The 23,444-nt window shown below is 39.0% G+C and overlaps 3 protein-coding genes across 3 annotated transcripts in view; 2 read left to right on the plus strand and 1 right to left on the minus strand.

Annotated features, from left to right (window-relative positions):
• Positions 1-1,408: 1,408 nt before the first annotated feature.
• Positions 1,409-5,282, plus strand: LOC145454029 (8-oxo-dGDP phosphatase NUDT18-like). Its single transcript, XM_080332002.1, has 6 exons — positions 1,409-1,897; positions 1,967-2,108; positions 2,351-2,461; positions 2,602-2,712; positions 2,777-2,936; positions 4,339-5,282. Exons 2-6 carry the CDS (start codon positions 1,976-1,978, stop codon positions 4,805-4,807), a joined length of 984 nt encoding a protein of 327 aa, XP_080188128.1. The 5' UTR covers positions 1,409-1,897; positions 1,967-1,975; the 3' UTR covers positions 4,808-5,282.
• On the minus strand, positions 5,168-10,183 carry LOC145454028 (RNA-binding region-containing protein 3-like). Its single transcript, XM_080332001.1, has 10 exons — positions 9,908-10,183; positions 9,570-9,774; positions 8,829-8,974; positions 8,403-8,471; positions 8,190-8,340; positions 7,973-8,112; positions 7,089-7,172; positions 6,893-7,031; positions 6,340-6,514; positions 5,168-5,490 (listed from the first exon to the last, which is right to left on the minus strand). The coding sequence occupies exons 1-10, from the start codon at positions 10,031-10,033 to the stop codon at positions 5,280-5,282; spliced, it is 1,446 nt and encodes a 481-aa protein (XP_080188127.1). The 5' UTR covers positions 10,034-10,183; the 3' UTR covers positions 5,168-5,279.
• Positions 10,184-13,558: 3,375 nt separating this feature from the next.
• LOC145454760 (dynamin-binding protein-like) overlaps positions 13,559-23,444 on the plus strand; it is a 34,702-nt gene continuing 24,816 nt past the window's right edge. Inside the window, exons 1-5 of the mRNA XM_080332745.1 lie at positions 13,559-13,931; positions 16,027-16,149; positions 16,486-16,683; positions 18,035-18,421; positions 21,902-23,294. Of these exons, the coding sequence (XP_080188871.1) occupies positions 13,733-13,931; positions 16,027-16,149; positions 16,486-16,683; positions 18,035-18,421; positions 21,902-23,294 (2,300 nt within the window). The 5' untranslated portion in view covers positions 13,559-13,732. The remainder of the gene's footprint in view (positions 13,932-16,026; positions 16,150-16,485; positions 16,684-18,034; positions 18,422-21,901; positions 23,295-23,444) is intronic.

Consider the following 23,444-nt stretch of genomic DNA (forward strand, 5'->3'; position numbering starts at 1 on the left):
TTCAGATCAAAAATATAACCCAACCATGTTATGTTATGTTATGAGCAAGCGCAAAGCGCGAGAATTTTCGGTGATTCATACTAACATCGGTCAATAACATCGGGTATTGCATACATATACTGCTATCAATTTCTTGTCCTATCTGCTCACGTAATCAGTTTATACCGGTAGAGCTGAGTGAGGTGTCTTTGAAACTGTACAGCCCGTTAATAATAATTAAACATCTTCGGGCGGGCGGACTCGTTTGTATGACTTCGTTACATGATGTTATTTCGTGACCTCCTGACTGCTATATCAAAAAATATAGAATCGCCCAAACGTACTAAACTAAAATATCACACGATTTCAAATTGGTATTTATTCACTGGCATATTATTTTTTCCCTGTGGAATGGTATTTGTCTTGTGAGGTTCAGATTGCCAAGACAGGAACATTCGGCGCCTATGGACAATTAAACCTATAGCCTATGTATTTTGTATATATAACGAAGTTTTCAGTCAGCATAAGGGCAGTCCTTCTCGGCCAAGATTATATCGCTACCGATCGTTCTATCACACTTCTTGGAGTCACATGTTACATGGCCTAAAACTTCATATGTCTTGGTGCATCGTGGCACGGTAATGGCCAACGCCGACATGCCCATTTCTATAAATCTTGCGTATTTTTTCTTGTGAAAGAATCCTCAATAATCAAGATATTTGGCGACCTGAAATGACGCATGGCGCGAAAATTTGCATAATTTGCATAAATTTTCAAAAAATACTCTAAAATTTATGCTAATTACCAAAATAATTTTGGGCCCCCTTCGAGCTCGCCCCCCCCCCATTTGGGGGTTTGGGGTGCGGCAGTTACGGCCCTGGTGAGAACGCACCACCGAGAGACTCATCCATTAATCCGCGTGAGAGCTCTTCCCGCTCGATATAACACTGCTCGTGTCCTTTGGAATTTGAAAATGTAAAAAAAACTATGTGACCTAGCGAATATTTTGTGCGATTCTATTGGTTTGAAGAACTTCAAATGTTCCCCATTCCCGCAACCGACACCATCTGCTTCGCTCTGCATAGTAGGCCTACTTTCAGTATCATCATGGAAAACTGAAAAAAACAGTTTTCCATGGTATCATCGCCTGATTATCACCAATCACCATGGAAAGGCTCATTCATTAATCCACGTGCTGGGTGTTTTTGCGCGAATAACACCACTCGTTTTCTTTAGATCTTTGCATGCAGAATTAGAAAAGGCTATGCTATATGTTGCCCAGCGGAAAATTGACTCGATTCATGTGACCCGTCGCATTAAAAATTTTTTTACTCCGAACAGCGACACCAGTAGACGCAATAAAAGAATACCCAAACTGGTAGATGGCGTGCCTGAGAAAGATTTTACTTCACAAATCAATAAAATATATATATATATATATAGGTCTAGCTCTGTCTGCGTTCAGACTTAGAGCACCATCACCGAGGTGATGGAAGTATCCATCAAAAATGAGAGAGCATCAAAGATTTAGGTTATAAATTAAATTTCCCTTGAAAGTGCTGCTTTTGAGAATGTCCTGATGTCGGTGTCGTTCCGGTTGAGGACATTGCTCATCAGCGTTGCGGAGGGTCTTCCTTTTTTCGTTCTCCTTTCATCTTCAAACGTTATTGACTTCACGACACTGTCATTAGGTTTTCGAATTATGTGTGCAAGAAATTTAGCTTGTTGGTGATCAATGAATACTGAAAGGTCTTCAGTGCGACAGATTCTATGAAGATTCTGATTGCTAATTTTGAATGCGTGATCGGTTCCCCTTCGAGTGTAGCCTCCGTGTACCATTTTTCGCAAAAATTGTCTGTAGCAGACATCCAGGACGCTTCTTTGATTTTCCGAAAGAGACCATACACTGCAGCCATATGTAAGTCGACTTCGCACAAAGGCATTCAAAAATTTTATACGACATCAAAATAATCTACCGATATCGTAGCCCTATGCAATGAATTTGTCTGCGCCGAGTGCAGCGGATGCAGTTGCGGCCAATAGATCGCTGGTGGAGAAGTGCGATATAGAACACGGTAGTGGATACGAACGACTTGTTGTTAAGCACAACGTTTGTTACATTGTTGCAGGTAGGGTTAATTTGAATGCTTTGTTTTAGGGTTGAACTTTCTGAAAATATCTACCATGAAAAAACACTATAAATTGGGGTAGCCTATACTTACCAAATAGGCAAGTGCTAAATTGATATAGAATTGAAAGTGACATAGGGAAGTTTGACAACAATATCTCACTGCATTTTATACCAACTCGAAAGATCCGATGGTCATGGAACTATGAATTGCAGAAAAGTTAGCTTGCTTCTGGATTATAGGTGTTGTTATCAATGATGATAATGAAGTGCTTATGATACAAGAGGCAAAGCCATCATGTTACGGGAAATGGTATCTTCCAGCTGGAAGAATGGAGCAAAATGAAACGATAGGTGAGTGTAGTAAGGCTATATGAAACGCATTGCTCTCTCTCTCATGGATTTCTGCGTGCCTTTTTCATTCCGCTATTTTTGTGTATTATCTGCGTGCCACGGAAAGAAATCGCTTTTGGTGAACCATTTAATTTTTACAGTTAATGGGGTGAAGCGTGAAGTTTTAGAAGAAGCAGGAATTGAATTTGAGCCGATAACAGTTCTATGTGTCGAAGAGTGCGGCGGTTACTGGGTGAGAATCACCATTGTAGGTATAAATTTGATTAAAATCTAGTTATCTACAGTATCACTGTCCGCACCTGCTTGTACATTCAGGTAAAATGGTTGGGGGCGAGTTGAAGTCGAATCGGAATGCAGACAAGGAATCGTTACAAGCAATGTGGTGGAATAGGACTGATGATATTCCAATACGCTGCAAGGATATCTTTCCTCTTATTGAATTGGGCTTGGGATGGAAGAGCAGAACGATGGCCAGGTATAATCTTATCAAAATTTTACAAAACAAATCCCTTGCTCTGATAATTATTTAGACATTATACTTTTGCGTGGATCTGCATTCCAACTAAAGCAGGCTACTTTGCATCACCATGTTTGTATATTCTTTGTCCCCATATTTCTGATTTCTGATCAGCGACTCACGTTATTGTCCTCTGTATGATATATATGTCTAATTTGGATTGGTTTGAATTTTTCCTGTTGCATAGAATTTTCCGTCTCTTCTACAAAATACTCTGTTACAGTTATATGTATGAGGTCGTTTAGTAGGCCTACCGCAAATCTGCACGTTCTCCCTTCATCTTTTTTCAAAATATCTCTCTCTCTTATGATAGTCACTGCCCGATTTGCTTTGGGGTTATTCAAGACTATTAGCCTACACAACAAAAAGGACCTAATAGTCGTCGCGGATTTTAATTATGAGTACTCCAATCTAGATATTCTAGTCCGGTAGTAATATTTTAGTATCTTTTTTCTTGAGCCCTTATAACTAGTACGATTTTTTTTACGTAAAAACGGAAGATTTTGACCTAAAAATCGAAATTTTGACATTTTTTTACCTTAAAAAACTTAGTTTTGACCAAATTTTTACCTCGTGTATGTAAATTGAGTGTTTTCCCTCATAATGCCAGAATTGTAGGCCTACTACTTATCTTCATTTCTGGATGGAACTGTCTGTCCTTGCAAAGTAGTTTGGCCTGAAAAAACTTTTTGACAAATTTTTACATGAAAAAACTTAACCTCAACAAAATCTGGATCTATGAAGAATTCCAGTAGTCACATCACGCATTATGGTAGAAATAATTAAAATTTGTTGTAGCACATCGAAAGATACTTTACTACATTCTCAGGTAGAAAGTGTCTGTCCTTACTTAGTATGTTGCCAATAATGGAGAAAGAACGTTCAACAGCTGCAGTTGTTGGTCGGCAACACTGAAGTGCGTACACTGCTGGTGACACACTGTGTTGCTTCATTCTGACAATGTTGTCTGCATCACAATTTTCATCATGCGCTTCCTGATATAAGAACCAATGCCCAAACAGTCTTGTTTCAGGTAGGATATTACGGTACGCTGAGCATAGCACCATGTCAACCTATTTTTTTCATTTATTGACCGTTCATGATTCACAATGACAATGGGCCGTCTACAACGGTGGCTACAAGCTGTAAAATGATCAGACCACAGACAGTGCAAACATCTACGTTACAAACGAAATGCAGGCTGCAAAAAACTTTGTTTTGACAATTTTTTGACCTAACGCTTACTTATAGCTCATATGGTAATTGTGTTTATGGACTAGCTACAAATTGAATAGAACATCCACAGAGTTTTTATTCAAGTAAAAAAATACAATTTGTGACTTGCCGTTTCATTATGCAGGCACGATCATCTGCTACCCACTCTCCAAGGACAGAATCGGATCTTTCTACGCATACTGACGGTACAATTAAAAGACCAGGATTTTTCGGTACTGCTACGGGCAGACACGGTTGAAGGCTCCGACTCTCATCGAATCCCAACATCTCGCATTCATCCACACGACCGATCCTTTTATAAAGCTGTAGAATGCTTGCTAGACGAAGCACTGGTGGAATACGACGCGGCGACGCAGTTTAAAATATTAGGGGTCCTCTCAATCGAACATTCGGGAGAATCGGAATCTGACAGAGACGGCATGGGGCTCACTACTGTCGTTGAATTAATAACGAAAGACCCACCACGTTGTCAAGATGGTTATCGATGGTTGAAGAAAGACAACATGTCGGATCATTCACTGGAGTACTTGCTGAGCAATAGTATTTTCAATAAGAGTATGATTCCATTACGTAGCTTACGGGAGAAGTTTTGATTGGTAACCGTATTGGTACTTACTTTTACGGACGCGTCACTGTACACCGATAAGTAGCTATGCAATTGCGCACTGTACTAAATTTGATATATCGTCTAATGGGGAAAGGCACTTTACTGTGTTATTTGATTGATATTTACTCTGTCGATTGTAAGCAACTCATGTTTTTCACTGCTCCAAAGAGGTCTGTGTGGTCAGGTTTTTGTTGAAAACGTTTGAGAATAGAAACATGCAATGAACGCTGCAATTAGATCAATTTTGTCCACTGCACAGTTGGTTCGCCCATGTGGAGTGCAGTGGTTTGAAAATTCCATGCTGACTACATATCAGTTTAAATGTACCGTAATTACTGACTCCATATCCCATGGTAATTGCGTTTTTATATCCAACTTGGACACGTTTCCACTGTTTACTAATAATGCACAAATTTATCAAGTGATGCTGGTTGAACATGAATTTTCACATCCCAGTTCTATTTCTGTGGCTCTTTCGGTTTTTTAGATCTTGCGAAATGCACCACCATGGGTTTGTTCATGAGCTGATATCCGTTAGTCTCTGTCAACGCGTCCGCGGCAGTTTCGACAGAAGAAAAACTGACGAAAGCTTGACCTTTCATCCGTCCTTGTTTTAACAGCTGGATATTGAAGGAGTTCTTTTCATGTTCCTTGTCGTGATTCACAAAACTGGAAAAATCAGAGATTTGGTCATGTTTTGAACTACAGTAGAACATCATCACCAGAGACGGCGAATAGTGCTATGCACATTGCTGAAGTATTCATGAAGTCATATATTAATCAAGCGTAGAGGAGGTGCTGCAATTAGTTTTGATGGAGGTGACCATCTTTGAGCACAGATATCACACCCGTCAGATATTGAGTACAAATGAAAATTATGCTTTCAGCATCTTCTTCCACAACTTGAAATGTGCACACGGTAGTCACAATAAATGGTACGTGATTTGACTCCAAGGTCGGGACCTAATAGTCAGTCAGTTGCACAAATTCTACTTAACCCTAATTTAGGTTTTTCATGGTACTTCATGAATTGAGTCAACAGAATTAAACAGATGTGTCAAACCTTCCAATTCTCGACAACTGGTTTCATTTGAACTGAACATTTCAGCATGACACCTATCGTAACCTACTTTTAAAACAAACTTTTAATGACCAGGTGTCACATTTCATTGTTTAATCACCAACATACAATGCGCTTACAGAATCATTGGCGTTAGCAAACTTCTTGAACGAGTAGAATCACATAATCAGCAAGCCGCTGCAATCCTGATCATTCAAGCATAGCTGATTATAACCAATCAAGAGCCGTGACTTTGTGATTACTTGCCGTTCTATGGTCCCTGGCACGCCCACTATACAGCAGCTACATTGAGACAAATCTTATCGACTTTCCTGTGAGCTTATTGCAGGCTCATTGACGTTTTTATCAATAATCTATACAGCAAGACATGGATACGGATGATTTTTGAGATTTTCCAAATTATGGACAACCCTACACTACAGTGAGAGCAAACCAACCTTCCATATATGAATTCCAAGTCTTTCTCCGTAACCCGTTTTGACAAGTTCTTAACATACAGCCTGCAGGTCGCGTCGCCTGCTGTGTAATTTTCAAAAACAGACGAGGATTTCATATCTTTCTGGTTCAACCGACCGCTGGAAAGCTGTTTTCGAGTGATGAAGTCTTTCAAAACTGAAAAAATATCAGAATTTCGGGTAGAAGTGAAGTCTTGAATACGAGTAGAATTAGCGAGTTCCAAGGCATGTCAAAGCTACTTCAAGTGAAAGCAGGAAATGAAGGTCATTGCGGTACTCAAGTTAATAGTTTAAAAAACTCGGCAGCCGTAAGGGTTGCATGCTTTTAGCAGTTGATCAGAGGTGACTACTTCCGTAAAATGACAACGGACACAACAAATAAGTGCAGTTTTCTATTTGAAAAAATCAAAATTGTAAGAAATAGCTTTGCTTTTAAAAAATAAAATATCAAGTTAGTCCGGAAAAGTGCTAGTACTTAGTCACTGATCACCTCTGATACCAAGTCAACACGTGGCCTAGGCTGGTGCATAATAACCTTTTTCCTCTTGCTCACAATCGTTGACGTTATCGAGATCGGTCTGGGTCGAGTTGGCCGGCTGTATTTTCCCAAACCCTTCAGTGCTGTGCGTGACTATCACGGAATCTGTGTTGTCTTCTGATATCGGGGCTTGAACCTGGGTGGAAATTGACAAGGTAAAATATGAAGCCCACGTGCGCCGGACATGGTTTACTTTAATTTCGATCTGCTTTCGGTCCTTCACGACTGCGGTTTCGCCGAAGGCATCCGATACGTTTGCTGATTTGGCTGCAGGCGACTGGAAAGCGAAAGATATCGCGTCGTATCATGTTAGCTCAGTAGTAAATTGCTGGGACAGAGACAGGTTTTAATGCTGAGGATTCTGGAAGTCGGCTACCCAACTAGGATTTGCGTAATTGCACGAATCACTGGTAACAATGTTCTTTCCAATTCTCTACTAGTTGCTGACGATTACCCCTGACGAGTGTCAGCCGAAAATATTCGGGTTCATTGCAATATGAATATACTATTTAATTGTATATTGAAGTTCTGTACCTCCAAGAAGCTCTTCAGGTAATGGACATGCTTTCAAACTACTCCCAAATCTACTTGATGGTTTTGAAGAAAAGCTACTCACCGCTTTAATCTTTCTAAGTAGTTTTTTTTATAGGTCTGTATCACTTCTAGTCACAGTGTCCTAACAACCAATGATTGAATATTTTTTGTCAAAAAAAATGCATATTGACATAAGACGTTTTGTGGCAGCCTACTTCTACTCCAAGCATATCTTAGGAATCACTACATTTACTTGTAATTGAGTAGTTATTTATGTTATTATTTCTGAATGAGTGGCAAAGTTAACTACTTCCACCTCTGGTACATCCCATCCCATGTATGCCATACAGGTCGCCGAAGGCCGGAACAATATCTATCATAACGAGTAACGCGGTCTTTCAACAATTATATTATGTGCCATAAATCCAGTCGAAACTGAGCACTTCGCTACTGTATTTGTTATTCGGTACACAGTATTTTTATACATGGCTTGTTATTCAATTTAGCAAGCAGATTGATTAGCTATTCACAAAAATACATTACGTTGATGGGAGTTGGCTTTGTCACAAGCTGTTTCAGTTTCTTCCGTTTAACCCGATCTTCAGTGTTTCGTATTTTTCTTTTCCTAGTGCGTATCACCCTTTCGGGAACGTCCATGTTCAGAGCTCTCAATTTACCTTCACCTTGAATGCATGAGACACAGATACAAAAACAACTAGTATATGCATCAAATCAATTTGTGTAGCTAGATGTGAACTACCTTCTGATTCACTGCTTTCATATTCTGATTCCGATTCTGACATTTCGATGACCTCCAATTTATCGGGGTCTTTAGGCATCTCAGCAGGCCCCACGGAATTTACAAATAGCTCAGGAGATATTTGATATATTTCTTTGATACGCTTCAATACCTACTTAAAAGTATTTCACAAGTTGTAGACGGATATTTTTGTGGAAATAATTATCTCCTCACCATTGGTGGTATGGTGCTCGCTGGTGAAAATGGCGGTATCAGTTGCATCTTATTCATCAGATGCAGGACCTTTGAAAAACGTTGCAGTGTTATTTTCAAATGGGTGGTAAATGTTGTGCATGATATTGGCAAATTAGAATTTCTGCAGTAAACTCGTAGAAAGTCTATCGTAAAAATATAGGATGATAACGGCTTGAAAAGCACTCAAGAACATTGCTCAGGTTAAGTAGTTTGGGTCCATCGACTTGCCAAGAGCAAAATAATATCAAAATTACAAAATAATAATCCATAATTCAACTATAAGCATGGGTAGATTGATAGCTCCAAAAAAATGTGCAGTTTCTTAGTTACTTAAATGAATTTGGTGAACAGGTCATCAAATGCAGTACGCTACAGATCAAATATGTTTCTCACATATTAGCCTACCTGTGTGTAAAATTTCGGGACAGCTGCCAGTGCCGAACAAATATTCAAGAGGATGTCTCCGCTCACTGGAGGATAGCAATACTTCAGTCCAGGATCTGATGGATAATGAATGCCGAGATGTGGAGCGATAGGACTTGGATCAATGCCTTCAAAAAAGAATAATGTTCGTCTTTAGAACAGATTGTTCTGATAAGGTGAAAGGTTAGCAGAAAATGCAGTAATGGAAATAACTCCGTCTTGTAAGGAAATATTTCCTTTATAGAGCGCCGACCCCAACATTCCTGTAAATCTACTCAGAATAATATATGTTTATTACGTTTTTAGTAATTATTATTACCAAGTAAATCAGCATATTTTTTTGAATTTAGATAAATCATGCTCGCTGAGATCAACAGCTTTGATTTTCAATCAGAATTAGTAGCTTATGTTGAAAGGAATACTTGAAGGAAAAAATTAAACATTGCAAAAATCTATAGAATTGAAGACAATCAAGATATTATGATTGAACAACGCATTCGAATGCATTGAACACAACGAAATATATTTGCCAACTAAGGTTGTAAGGATGTACACGAACATAGTTTCGCTCTATCCGTGATTTTATGTATTCCAAATGTGTAAAGATCTATAGTACCGTACGTAAAGTGTTGATTAAAATTTCAACAAATGATTAAGACACACATTTTACATTCATCATTTCACACTTAATGAACCAAGTACAAAATTCGGTCTCAGAGTTACCTTTATCCTTTCCAGACTTAACTACTTTTTCATCCGCCGTTGGCTTTTGATTGGTGTTGCTTATTGGTGAACTGGTGGTGATGGAGGATTTTTCTTTGGCAAATTCTACACTTAACACGGAGTCGTGAAGTTCCACTTGGTGAAGTCGCGCTATCGCCTTTTTTGCATCATCACAATCGCCGAAGGTTGCAAATGCGGTATGTTTCTTGGCAAAAGATTTTAAAAAGTATATAGAGAGAAGAGATGGAATCGTCATAAAAAAGAGGGTGTAATATAATTGCTGATCCACTTATATTATGAATCAGATAAATGACAACATCAAATACCACAAAACTTACCATTCGACCGTGACAAGGCATCACGCGAACCTCTTTTGCTCCGAAATATTGAAGCAGATCTGTCTTTTCTGCGGGTGTTAAGCAAGCAGGCAAATGCCTCACAATGACGGTGTTTGCTCCAACCATTGCGATAGTTGACGTGTACAAAGCGATGGGTTACAGTAACACAAAGCCACGGATACAGACCCTTGTAGCTACATAAAAATCACTAATCAGCGACCCAGGTCGATTTGACTCTCCCTCAACGCAAGTCGCAAACCACACAGCAAGCAAAACAAAGATGTTTACGCAATAATGCAATGAAGCGTGCGATTACGTTTTGGTTGAGTAGTCATAACCATGGATTTAAATAAAGTACATCTGAAATACACAAAGCACATGTATCGATTATTTTAAACAACAACAATAACCTGTCAACTCTATTTGAAAATGTTTAGGTTTTTTGGCTAAACTATACCAAGAATACCTAATATTTTACTTACTTATGAATCGCTTTGTACTTGCACTTGAGTAAGTTGGCGATTACTTCTGCTTCTACTTAAGCACCAATGATGAGTACTTTGACCACTTCTGCTCACATATTACAGTGGTATTCCAGTCGCATTCGTCTTACTTTAACGACATGACGTTCATCTATCAGACAGACAGACAGACAGACAGACAGACATTTTATTGCTTCGTCAAACAAAAAAAGTTGACTGGAGGTGACGATATGGCCTATAAAGGCCTTGTTACTCGTCACCTCCATGGCAGTGAAATAATCAAGTGCACTCATCCCAATAAATATAACATATATCATTTGATCATTTGAAGTTGTAGTCGCAATTATGAATGAAAGTAACAAAGATACTCGAATTATGCTACCGTACCGTAACCGAAATAATTCCACTTTGGTTAGCTGGAGCCCGGAGATGTTATCAGAAGCAATCAGAATGTAGAAAGTAAGAAATAGTTTTCTATGTGACATCTCCATTCTCCACCTTGCGGAAGGTATTCGTTGGTAGTATTTTGTAGCTGACGCGGTAGCCGCCTGTCGTAAAATTTTGTATCGGTCAGTCAGTCAGGTTTATTAGTATTTTCATCGTTTCAAAACATCACAAGACTGCGATACAATGAAAAGATAGGAAGGTGTCGAAACAACTTGGAGTAGCCATTAAGATCAGACACCCACCTTAGCCTAGGCGAAGTAAATAAGAGGCAAGCACACTGAATGAAAAGTAATGCAGAGAATATAAGACCCAAGCGACAAAATGGGGTGGCATGTGGCGGAGGGCGAGGTCGATGTTAGGTCGTGGTCCGGTAATCCTGAAGACTGGCTAGTATCAGTATCAGTCAGTGTCAACGAAACTTTCGTGATGAACCAATCTCAGTGTTGTCGCCAATGTAGCGGAATGTACTACATTAGATTTATTATTTCCTAAAATATGACTGACAACGAGCGCTATTCATTATTACCAATGAATAAGCCCCCTACGATTTCGCTACATACATCCTATGGAAGGAATTTATGTTGTTTGTTGTTATCAATTCCGCCCGTGTGGCGTAGTCTGTATAATGCCGTTGAAACTTAAAATTAGCCTACCTTAGCTGCTGCCTGCTGGTACCGTAATTTTATGACTATCTAAGTCTCTTGTGAATCGATAATGATATAGCAAGAAAGTTTCTTCTTAGTAATGTTTACATTTCTGTCGAATGAGAGTTTCTGCACAGGTAGTTCAGATGCCTGCATCGGCTGCATGGTATCCTGGAAATATACAATCATTTTATTTATATTTTCGTAGTTATAGAAATTGTTACTTACTTTTGCATCCTGCAATCCGCCCACTTTTTACTCTAGGACTACTTGAAAATATAGACTTTAGTTATAATAGCCCATGGCTATGTATATATATCAAAATTAGCAAATTGCTAAACTGATATTGTTACTGCCTGCTTCTGCTGAGTTTAGGGGCGTCTCAAGTCCTCAGTGATCCTGTTGCGATTTGATTGAAGTGTTACTCTGAATGGCCTTTCTTCCATATAGCCCCATTGGACTTGGATATACTTTTTGACAACTTACACTAATATTTAATGCATCTCTTCAATGGAAAAGTAGCCATCTGCAATTGACTACTAGAAGTATTTGACGCCTCGAGACCAACTCTTATATGACTGCTATTGGGACCTCTCACTTTAAACCTGTACTGGAATAAGTTTTAGCATGTTTTGGGAATTACATCTATACTTGTAAGTGGGTATAAATATGTGTCAGTATTATCTCTATTTCTACTTGAGTAGCAATACTGCCTACTTTGCAGATATGAACAGAGCAAAAATATTGCATAATAAAGGCTGCTTCTCGATCCTTCACTCCAACTGAGTCTAATATTTTAAAATGCGAAATATTCAATATAATAATATTTAATATGCATCATGATCAATGACATTAGCCTACACAACACTTGATTTTTTCATTATGGCGTTTAACATCTACAAAACTGGTAGGCTATGTAGCCTATAGTATATGGATATAGAAACCTTGGTGTTATCTTGCAATCCAAATTCATGCTTATTTCCGCTATAGATTTATTGATCATGTGTTACTATGTAGCGCACTTGTGTCTACTATCCGCATGTGAGATCTGAACTTTGGTCTTATCACTTACTCACTTATTATGATGTTATGGATAACGACATAACGTGGTAAAAAGATGATTTCAAAAGTACGACTTTATCCTTCATGTATATATATCGGAAGGAATAGGATAAATGGACTAGACTCTTGGGAAAAGTTGTCTTCGTCAATCATGAATTGGATTGATTGATTGGATTTCACTGCTTTGAATATCATGCATTGAATGATCTTTGATAGGTCTTCCAAGTTCGTAAAATTGCTTTAGTGAATTGAATGGCAGTTTTGCTTTCATTAACTTGGTCAATATGGTCTCAATTAGGAGCATCCAGCATTGCTATAGTAGGCCTAAGTGTTTAAAGGTCATCATCTCTGCGATTCGAACAGAAAGCGATGGCGATTCATGCACCGATTCACTTGTTTGCTTCAGACTTTTCTGAGGAGGCTTAAGCCTATTCATTGTCGTGTACTTATGTTTGGCCCTTTCTGAAGAAGAGAGGCATTCCATGAGTAAAGTTAGCATCAAATTAGGAAAGGTTCATTCTTTTCGCCGGGATTAATGTTACAATAAAGAGAATGGTAGTATGGTACAAATATCTCAAGTAGTTGAATATGATGTACTCTGTGCTAGTGTGAAAGGTAATTGCATTCATGGGTGAAATTGCATTGGAAAAATGTTCCTAAATTCACAAGACACCCGGAATCTTGTGATGTTTTAATATTATTTTAATTTTATTTAGATGTCAACACAATTGCACACTCCATACAAGCGATTCTGTCTAAGTGGTGATCATTGTATTCATGCTGTAATATTTGGAATAGCGTGTCTTCTGCGAGCATGTTGTAGTGGCTACAATGCATCTACAGGGCAATAAAATAGCTTCCAGGTTATGATGATGATAAATTCATGTTCAGTCCACTTTCAATTTGATAATATTGAATTAGAAGTGCATTAGACGATCTGCTTTGGTACTCACAAAATTTTCAGTTATTTCTAACGGCCATTAATTGTCATGATTGAATAATATATGTCCAATGTCCATGTATAGATCGCTATTGATGTGTGATTCTTGACAGATCAACTTGGTTAGGTATATGTCGTGGTGATCAGCAGGTATGATTTCCTGAATTGCGCTCTATGATCGACGTATATATGAAGTCGTCGGAGAGATTGCAATTGTACTTTTGACTATGACGGATATGAATTTACAAAAATGAGTTTGAAATCTCGGAGATTCCCGCCACGGCCAGCACCTGATAGTCCGGGACCAGCCCGGTATGCCCGCGCTACATTTGACTTTTCTCCAAGCGTGAGCGAGGAGTTACTGCTCGTCACTGGGGATTTAGTCAGGATCATACGGAGTGTCGATACCTTCTGGCAGTATGGATTGAAACTTCACACAGGAGAGAAAGGTTGGTGTAGAAGTTATCACCATCTTCATACCTTTGTATTGATTATGATTGTATTGATACTTGATGTATATGATTATGATTAAATTTATAGTCCTCAAAATCACTGAGTTGTTGGTTTTAAATTATATGTCATGGTGAGTTGATGCCAACATTGCCAAGTAATGTTAGTTGGGATAGTCTGACTATGACATCCCACCCCAATGCCTCAAGGTATCAATATTTATACGAAAAATATTTAACAAGTGCAATGAAAGCTTGACATCATGGAAATTGTCAAATTGGTTATACAGTCCGAATTGCTAATTAATCAAGGAAAATAGGAAAAAATGAAGCAGCTAAAAATAATTAGTAACGTAATCTAATAGTAACAATCTAAGTGATGAACCATTATCTCAGCTACGTATTTTTTGTGAAACGATCGAACAAAATATATGCAGTTCATTACAATGAATAATTTTTGCTTAAGTAAGTAGGCTACATTCAACACTATTCATATGACTTAGCGCAAGGGAATTCATTTAATTAATATGGAGCAATGCATTGCAGTGGTTAGGTTGGTGTTAATTAAAATTTCACAGTGGAAGAACTTGTAGTGCAGTGTACTGGGTAGGCCTAGAAGCTGAAATACTAGGCTGATATGTAGAGTTTAGGGTTTCATTTTTACATAAGTGTGATGCAGTCACCCTCAGCTGTCAGCTATGGCCTGTATCCAACAGGAGGATCTTGATCCTCAAGTGCTCTAATGCTTGATGAAATGACAGCAATTTTGGAATTTTCTGCAGTAATTATTTCCTAGAAAATGGATATTATACGTCATAGAATAATAATATGTCACTAGTTGAATACACATGTTGTAGCGACACAGGCTAACTAGCCTACACAATCTGTGGAAGTTTTAAAACCATCAATTTAAATAGGCCTAGACCTGATCATTTGAACTGTGTGTGCTGGACATAACCGTCGCAAGTTGGTTTGGTACTATAAAGGCTGAATGGTTAGGATCGGATATAGTAAATAATTATTGCTCACAATCACACTATTATTGAGAACTGCCATTCGCTGGTGTAGATGTAAAACGATGGACTATTATCATTCCTTATTGTGGCAAATTGTGTGAAATTGAGCTACTATACAATGGCGGATTGTTTTGTAATCGATACAAGCGGAATTGTGATGACTTGAAGCTATTGTGGCATAGGATCTAGGCCTACGCTGCTTACCTGTCATAGTCTGATACAAATGATGTCAGATTTGGTTGAATTAACTTTTGACCAACTCTAGATCTCATGGCTTTGCATGACTGACTTGCCGAGTTTTTGGTTACAAAAATTTCAAGTATCACTGCTCTGCTGAATATGAGATTTTCGAATGTAATTGAGTGTAGACCAGAAAATGAATGGTACACCTGTTATCTTACAAGTTAACTTGTGACTGTGAAACGTGGAATGATTGGCTACTTGTTTCTTGTAGAAGTTTTTCTGGTTTATAATCTTTTTTTCTTAATCAGTGTTGTTATTGAAATTATTCCAGACCCATGTGCTAATATTCCTTTGTAAATTACGAGGAACGTGTGTAGAGGAATTCCAATTTTAATAATGTGACTGACATGAAACTAATGGTTACATCTTTCGATGGGGACAAGACTACCATTTGACTATTAATAAGTCTCGTCCTTTGATGCTGATGAGAGATTACAGACAGACTGTTCCGGCAGAAGATTTATTAGATTAGAGCTAATAATCCCAACTACATCTGCAGAAAGAAATAATGCGGGAAAGCAACATTACTGCACTACTGTTAGCGCGAGCGGCAACATATATGAGCGGTGTTCACAACACATGTTGTGAGGCAAACTTGTGACTTCGCTATAGCGAGAATCAGGATATAACAACTATTGACATAATCTTCCTAGATATGGGCCATAGTATTTAGTCCATGTAAATTGAATTCTAGTGCATGCTGGATCGTTCCGCGGATCATGAATTCCATTCAGAGATTCATTGCAAGCACAATCTTAAAATCAAATATGCCTTTCTGGCTCCAGTGTGTAAACAGACTGATAAAGGGACCATTACATTCCATCAATGTTTTGCAGGGCAGTTTCCTCGTGATTTTGTGAAGGAAATCATCTTACCGAAACACCAAAACGGTGAGACATTGCTTTACGCGTTGGACGCATTCTACCCGGAAACTGATGGCGATCTTCCATTCGGCAAAGGTAGGAAAATGTGATTGTTTGTCTCGTATCGTCGCCTCTGGCTGTGTGTTTTGTTGTGTCAGACTTCACCTTTATTTTCGTGTCTGATGTGACAAAGTCCATGCCGAAAGTTTCGTTCGGTAGCTTGAGGGGGATTTATTTTCTTGAATCTGCAAAAAAATTTGTGGCATGCAAGATGTACTATGCTGATGTCGTAAAGTGTGTTATTAGGTATAATCTAGTCGATGTTGTGACGGCTACTCCTGTAAATAATATCTCATTTTAAGACACTCTCGTTGTAGAACTATATCATTGCATCTAGGTGTCTGGTTTAATTTTGCTTGTGATTATTAACAGGCGATATCATAGTCTTGGAAAGTAAAATTAACAATGAATGGGGAACTGGCCGGTGCCCGGGCTCTTACGACAAAGGGATGTTTCCATTGAACTACACCAGCCCGCTGACAAACCCTGCTGATCATAACAAGTCGAATTTTACTGATGTCAAAAAAATCGGTAACGGTATCTCCAGTGCTGAGAAGTCAAACAACAAAGGTAGTATGATGTTCTTATGGTATCCTGGTACAGTTTTTGGAACACTTTGATATAGGTATGCATTTTCACTTATCTCTTGACCATTTGGGGTCATGGATGCCTGGTGTGGTGCCAATTCAGTTGAAGTGTCTGGTTGTGAAACATTGAATTCGAGCAATGTATTGTTCGTGTTGGCAGGACTCTTACTTGTTGGTGTTGACAAAAGTATTCAACTTGTTTAATTGAAAGTGCAGATCACTGAATGTTGAAACATTTCAATTGTTTTCTGTAATTCCACATCTGTTGTTGTATGTTGAACACTTATACTTCACTGTTCAAGATCATCACTTTCTATATTTAGTCAGTGTAAATTGTTATGTTTTAAAAGCTCCTGGATACTGCAACATTGTTAAATGTTGATTTTGGCTACAAAATGAATTCTAAATGCAGATGAAGTACCATTATGGAACACCTGAGACAATCAGTGGTCTCTGAAGTGGATGTTATCTGCTTTGAATTAGTATCAAATGAGAGAAAACAGAACACTTGGCACATTCACTGCACTCCTTACTAAGCTTTGCTCTTGGGTATATTGCTGTTGTATACTCTATAGAAGACAGACAAACGAGTCAGTAATTTGTGTCTGTCAGTCACTGTTGGTAGGTTTGTTATGCAGGAATACTTGATCTTTGAAATGGTACATCACTGAGATTAGGTTGCATTGGAAGTATGCTACAAATAATCTTTGCACGCAGTGCACAGTTACTCACCATCATAGTACCATGCCATACTCATCACCAGTCATCACCAGTGAACAGATGTGATTTGTTGAATGTGTAACATTCTTTGATAGACTCTATATAGGTAGTCTGAGTAGGAAAGGAAAAGTTTTTAGTGTTATTCTGAGCAAAAAAAGACGAGGCTTGTACATACCATAACCAATGTAACCGTCCTAACATTTGATATAGTGCTATTAGGATGGTCCAATGGTCGATTAAGCTAGGGATCTAATTCAAGTCATATCCTTGCGGATTCAGATATTTTTGCACAATTTCAAAATGACTCCTTAAATTGAAAAAACCCGAAACTGCTTGACTCTACTACTCTACATTTTACTCGAGCACAATCGGATAGTATATAGCCTGTGCCTGTATTACTTACAGTGTCTTTGGTTGAATTTTTGAGCTGAGTGAAATAACGTTCAGGAACAACTGCATTAATATGACGAGGGGTGTGTAACATGCGAAGGAGTAATGAAAAAAAAACTGCCTTTACTTGACCTTAATCAATTCAATCTGATGTAGTCAAGTTTCGGGCTACAGCAACACAATGCTCCATGTTCACAAATACATGAGCATCTTTTTTGTTATAGGTTTAACGAAAGCGAAAGCTATCATGAACTTGACCGCGCAACTCGATGAAGAATTGAGTTTTTCAATCGGCGATGAAATCACAATTCTTGAAGTGATGGATGACGGGTCTTGGTACAAAGGACAGTTGGGTGACGACGTGGGAACTTTTCCTGCGGCGTTTGTTCAGCTTCTAAAGCCATTAGCGAACGCGAGTTTACCGCCTCGCCAAGTCGGGCCGCGAAATTTAATGAGAAGAAGCGTCAACAAGAGTTGGAAGGAGGAAGAATTAGATCCAGTCTTACGCGGTAATCTCGGCACCCAATACACTGACGATTCTGCTCTTCAAGGGAGAAAATTACACATTCAAAATAAGGAGATTACGAACAACACTGACAACACATTGAACGGTAAGGATGCAATTTTGAGGATGATGATATGAATTAATAATTTAGTATGCCATGATCTCTTGCAAGTGTATAGAATACGCCTCTGTGCAGCGCATAGCATCCGTCGATTTGTGCTTGGCGTCAATGGCATGACAAATCAAATTTACCCCTCCTCCATGCATACAGCTTATCCATGATAGCAATGCTAATAAATGGACATTGAAATATTTATCTCTACCGGTATATCTAAATATCTATCGATGCTGTTGATGTACAAAGTTCAAGTATCTACTAGTTGCAGAGGATTACCACTAGTTCACATTTCAGTGTTTGAGCAATAGCTACATATACACCCTCCCATAGGCCACATCATGGTTCCGATTCCGCAAGGCGATTATTTTGGCTCTTCTCTAAGAGCACTTGAGTTCGGCTGGAAGATGCTTGGTCAAGGTGTATTCGAAAATCATTTTCCGTATTGCACTAATCTACTGGATGCGGTCGGCTGGCTTCAATAATCGATGCAAATATAATTTGTAACTGACCGACTGTTATCTGATTTCTTTATGTGTATTTGTGTGACTGTCCGGTAGCACGCATGTATGTACGAGTACGAGTGCTCTCGTTTTTATTGCCAACCAGTAACAAATCTCACAGTTTAAACTAAACAGATTTCTTATTGTAATTATGAATTACATATTTTTACTCTGTACTGTGTGATTTATATTTGACGGTTCGGTAAACAATAAACATCTAAGATTTTAAGTTTGTTTGTTCATCATCCATTATAATAGCACTTGAAGCACCGTGGTCATGGTCGTGGGGGCGTGATTGTTGATTCAGATAGTATGATTCTTCTATTCATATGGGTCAATGAAAATAACTTTCTCCCATATATGTGTTTCATGCTAACACTGATGAGGAGATATATTTTGGTTGGGTTGTTGAGTGAATAATTCATAGTGTATGCTTTACCTGAGGGCTGAATTTTCCATGCATTTCTGATGTACAGCTTGAGGATTAAAAGGCCTTCCTTGCTTTACCCGAGAATCTGAGCAATCTGATCATTTTATTAGGGTTTGGGATGGAATCAATTGTAATGAATTGCAGGCTAGGTAGTTCGAAATAACTTGCGACAGGCTACTTCTGTGAGGACGACAAGATAGCCTAGCCTAATAGAAATATTCATTTATCAAATTGGGAACGATGAAACAATAGGTGAACTGAACGATTTTCCAATCTACGGCATAGTTTCCCAGTGATATTAAGGCAAAAGTGTTGTGTGTTATTCTCATTTCTCCTCGCCTATATTTGGACAACAAAGTTCAATGGGTCACATAAGATAAATCGTAACATCACATACCATAGTAGGCCTTATTACAGGGCAAATTGTCTCAGACATGCACAAGATGCTTCTAAAAACCTGTACGAAAACCTGTTGTCTTGAAATATGAATTTTATTCGATACTGAGATCGTATGATTCGTTAATAACAATTAGGGCTGGGCACAATGATTCGAGTACTCGAATCTGAATCGAGTATTAATTTTAATGATTCGAGTCGAGTAGCAAAAGAACATTTTTTCGAGTACAGAAATTATACGCTCCTCGCAACTGAAAGGTAATTTACTGACTAGAATTATAATTTCGATATTATTTTCTAATGAGGAAGCCTTGAAACCTTGATAGGCCGTGTCGCAGCATACGAGACATACTACAAAGCCACGAACGTTACTGAAAATAACACATTTCCGAAATCATGATCATCCCACAACATTGTCAAGAAGTGCAATGAATTCGTTATGGTCGAATAAACACCAAAGTATCTTTAATGTGACGGATAGCAGGCATTATATTTATTGTGGTGGCATAAAACGTACATATTTGAACTTCGACGTAGTACATTCTGTTGTGACGTCACAATGCGTGATACTCGAATACTCGACTCGACTCGAAGCGTAATACGTGATTCAGAATCGAATCACTCAGGTACTCGATTTTGCCCAGCCCTAATAACAATGGCAAGGCATTTTCATTTTTACGCGATAGACTATCACAGCAAATATTTACCTACAGATCAATGAGTGTGGATGATAATTACGAGTCAGTCCGTTTCGAAGTGCAGTCTTTATAGGAGGCTTGTATGGTTCTTGATAGTGTTTTTCATACTTGAAACCGACTGTGAGTGTTTGGGAATGTCGAAAGTGTCTTTTGTGTGGTAAATAGCCTGAGGATTGCAGCAAAGGTACTCAAGAGTGCAAGGCGCGCTAACTTCGGCTGAATTGTGGAACTACTGATGTATTTTCCATGTTCAAAATCATAATCATGCACCTTTCTCTTTCAAACTGGCTGTTAATAATAAGTCACTACCACTACTAGTCCCTTGATTGGATGCTGCTAAATATTGGTAGTATTAGATGCAGATATTCTGTATGATGTTTGCAGTTAGCACACAAGGCTTGGCATAATATTTGTAGACAATGCTTTAACAATTTTGAAATGTAGGCCATATGGAGCCATTCCGTGTCCCTCAGTTTTATTTGGGATTTTATTTGGAACTGAGATGTTGCAGTAGCCGCAAGTGATAGACTGATTGGCAGCTGAGTGTCTACTAACCTGTATATCTAGTGCAGTAATTATCAGAATAATAGCACATCTATATAAAGATATGTAGTTGGAGAGCTTGTATTACTACTGTATATTCTCGTAACTGTCAGCCTTAACGATGTAAATTTGAATAGAAATAGGTTTTGCTTTTTAAAATAGGAACAATACAAGTTAAAGCTCATGAGATCAGGTACTCCATATTATTGGTTCTGAATTAACTTTAATATAGGTCACACTCTGAGATCTCAGATTCCTTATATACTCCTACCAGTCAAGACATGTAGTGTGTTCATGTAGTGTGAGTGTGTCCCTACATTCAATAGATGTTCTTCACAGTGGCCCTTGATGACTTTGCGTATTGCGTTGCCTTTTCATACAAATACTTATATGAAACTTTTTTTCGAAATTTGCGTTTTTAAAATTCAAGACATATCTGGTGACTTCACAGCACTGAGTGTTCAATTTTTTTCAAATATTTTTAGAGATTCTGCACAGCTGTATATTGGGCTCATAGATAATCATACATCACCAGATGTTACACTGAGCCAACTGGCCTTGGAGATTGTAAATACAAAAATCAATATTATTGTAATCCCAATATTTGTAGCGACAGAACAGAATTGAAAAATAAGTATTATCCAATGTTCCTATGTAGCCTGCCAGAGGCATTGTAATATTGATTTGTGTATAATGAATGGAAGGTGGAGGTATTATCACAATTTAAAAAAAAATGAAATTTTATACCTCATAGATATGGTAATGGTTTCGAGAGTTTTATAGTTGCCGAAAGCAGAGGTGTACCGACAATTTCACCTTGATATAAGCTATTCTGTCTTTTGGTTATTGATGTTGATATTTACGTTCTTACCTACACTTCTACGATCCATTCAAATTTTAGATCGTACTGAAGAGTCTGAAAACAGTCAAGTGCGCACCAACGTACTGTATATTGTAACCGCAATTCACGATTACACAAGGAATACGGATCAAGAAATATCTTTCAAATCCGATGCGAAAATCAAAATATACGAAGAAGTAGATGAGCATTGGTTACTGGGACAAATCGGCAGCGACAAGGGATACATCGCTCGCGCCTATGTCAAAAAAGATTCAGGAGACACTGTAAACTTCCAGGACTCTTCCGATTCAGTAGAACCATCCGTGGTCATGCAAAAGTCTGGAGTTATGTTCAAACCCGCGGCCTCGACGGGTTACGTGAAAAAGACCGGAGATCGTCTGATCGATAAGAATCATGTGTACAAAGGCCCCGTTCTACCCGCCAACACTAAGACACAAGAGACAAAGCCAGTCGAACTTCGAAAGGCTCGGGCAATATACGATTATCACGCAAGCAAAAAATTTGACCTCACCATATCGACAGGAGAGATCGTGTGGGTGATTAAGGACGTAGATCGGAACTGGGTTGAGATTAAAAACGCAGACGGTAAAAAGGGTATCGTACCCAATACTTTTATACGCCGTGTCGAAGACGGCACAGACATAGTGGGTTCGTGTGATAATAATAAGGATATATCCTGTCAAAGTCATGATGTGGGGTTAAGAAAAAATGCTTCCGGTATCGATCTGTCATATGTTGGTGCGTATAACGTGAAGTCAATGCCTGTGTTGCGTGAAAATACGGTAGAACGGTCTGTGCGTGCTAAAGATTGTGATGTTGACGATTTGTCGCAAAATCCTCAAACAAAACAGTCGATTTATTCAGGGACAGGCAGTGTGGCGCGGCCAGCGCCGAGCTTGCTGAAAAAATCCATATCCGCAGACGCGGTGGCCTCTATGACAACTCGCGGGTATAGGGACAGCCACGTCGGTCGCAGCAATTCAAACCCGCAGAAAAACGTGACGGCGCAAGACGCGCGCGAGATGTTGATAGCGTGGTGCGCGACGCGACGGGCTGGCGCGTCGAAAAATCAGGACTACGCGCAAGCAGAAGACGCGGACACGTCGTCGAACAGCAGCGGCGCTACGGTATCGCGAAAATCTAGTTTCGCTCGCGGTAGCAGTAGGAGTAAGAGCATGCGCGAGAAGAGAACGCGTCGGCGAAAACCGGAGGCTACTTCGAAAGATACGAGTTGTTTGGAGACGCAGACACGGCCAGGCGGAGTGTTGTCGAAGCGAGAGAGACACAGGACTGTGACCGGCGTTATGATGCAGTCTGGTACGGACCCTGAATCCGAGCGGCTGAGAACGCGGTCGTCGCCGGTTAAAGCTAGACATGCGGACTCGATATCCACTACTAGCACTGGGTCTTCGTCATCGCTTGGAGAATCAAGGTGAGTGTCATTTAGACCAGCAACCTTTACGACCTCGTGGACCTGTAAAACTTCAAAACATATTTTCCGTGCCAGTGAACCTTCTAAAATAAACCCTAAATTTCTTGACAGCAGATGTATGCAACTCGAACTCGAATGTAATATTGGAAA

Source organism: Botryllus schlosseri, chromosome 13 (genome assembly GCF_051294905.1).
Source record: "Botryllus schlosseri isolate E-star chromosome 13, Bs_hap1, whole genome shotgun sequence".
NCBI classification, from domain to species: Eukaryota; Metazoa; Chordata; class Ascidiacea; order Stolidobranchia; family Styelidae; genus Botryllus; species Botryllus schlosseri.

Excerpts from the sequence above, each read along its gene's own strand:
- LOC145454029 (XM_080332002.1), top strand. The coding sequence starts at position 1,976 with ATGAATTTGTCTGCGCCGAGTGCAGCGGATGCAGTTGCGGCCAATAGA. Across the intron at positions 2,462-2,601 it reads GGAGCAAAATGAAACGATAG|TTAATGGGGTGAAGCGTGAA; the intron begins GTGAGTGTAGTA and ends TAATTTTTACAG. Across the intron at positions 2,937-4,338 it reads AAGAGCAGAACGATGGCCAG|GCACGATCATCTGCTACCCA; the intron begins GTATAATCTTAT and ends TTCATTATGCAG.
- LOC145454028 (XM_080332001.1), bottom strand. The coding sequence starts at position 10,033 with ATGGTTGGAGCAAACACCGTCATTGTGAGGCATTTGCCTGCTTGCTTA. Across the intron at positions 9,775-9,907 it reads TGCCTTGTCACGGTCGAATG|AAACATACCGCATTTGCAAC; the intron begins GTAAGTTTTGTG and ends TCTTTTGCCAAG. Across the intron at positions 8,113-8,189 it reads TGAAAGCAGTGAATCAGAAG|GTGAAGGTAAATTGAGAGCT; the intron begins GTAGTTCACATC and ends CATGCATTCAAG.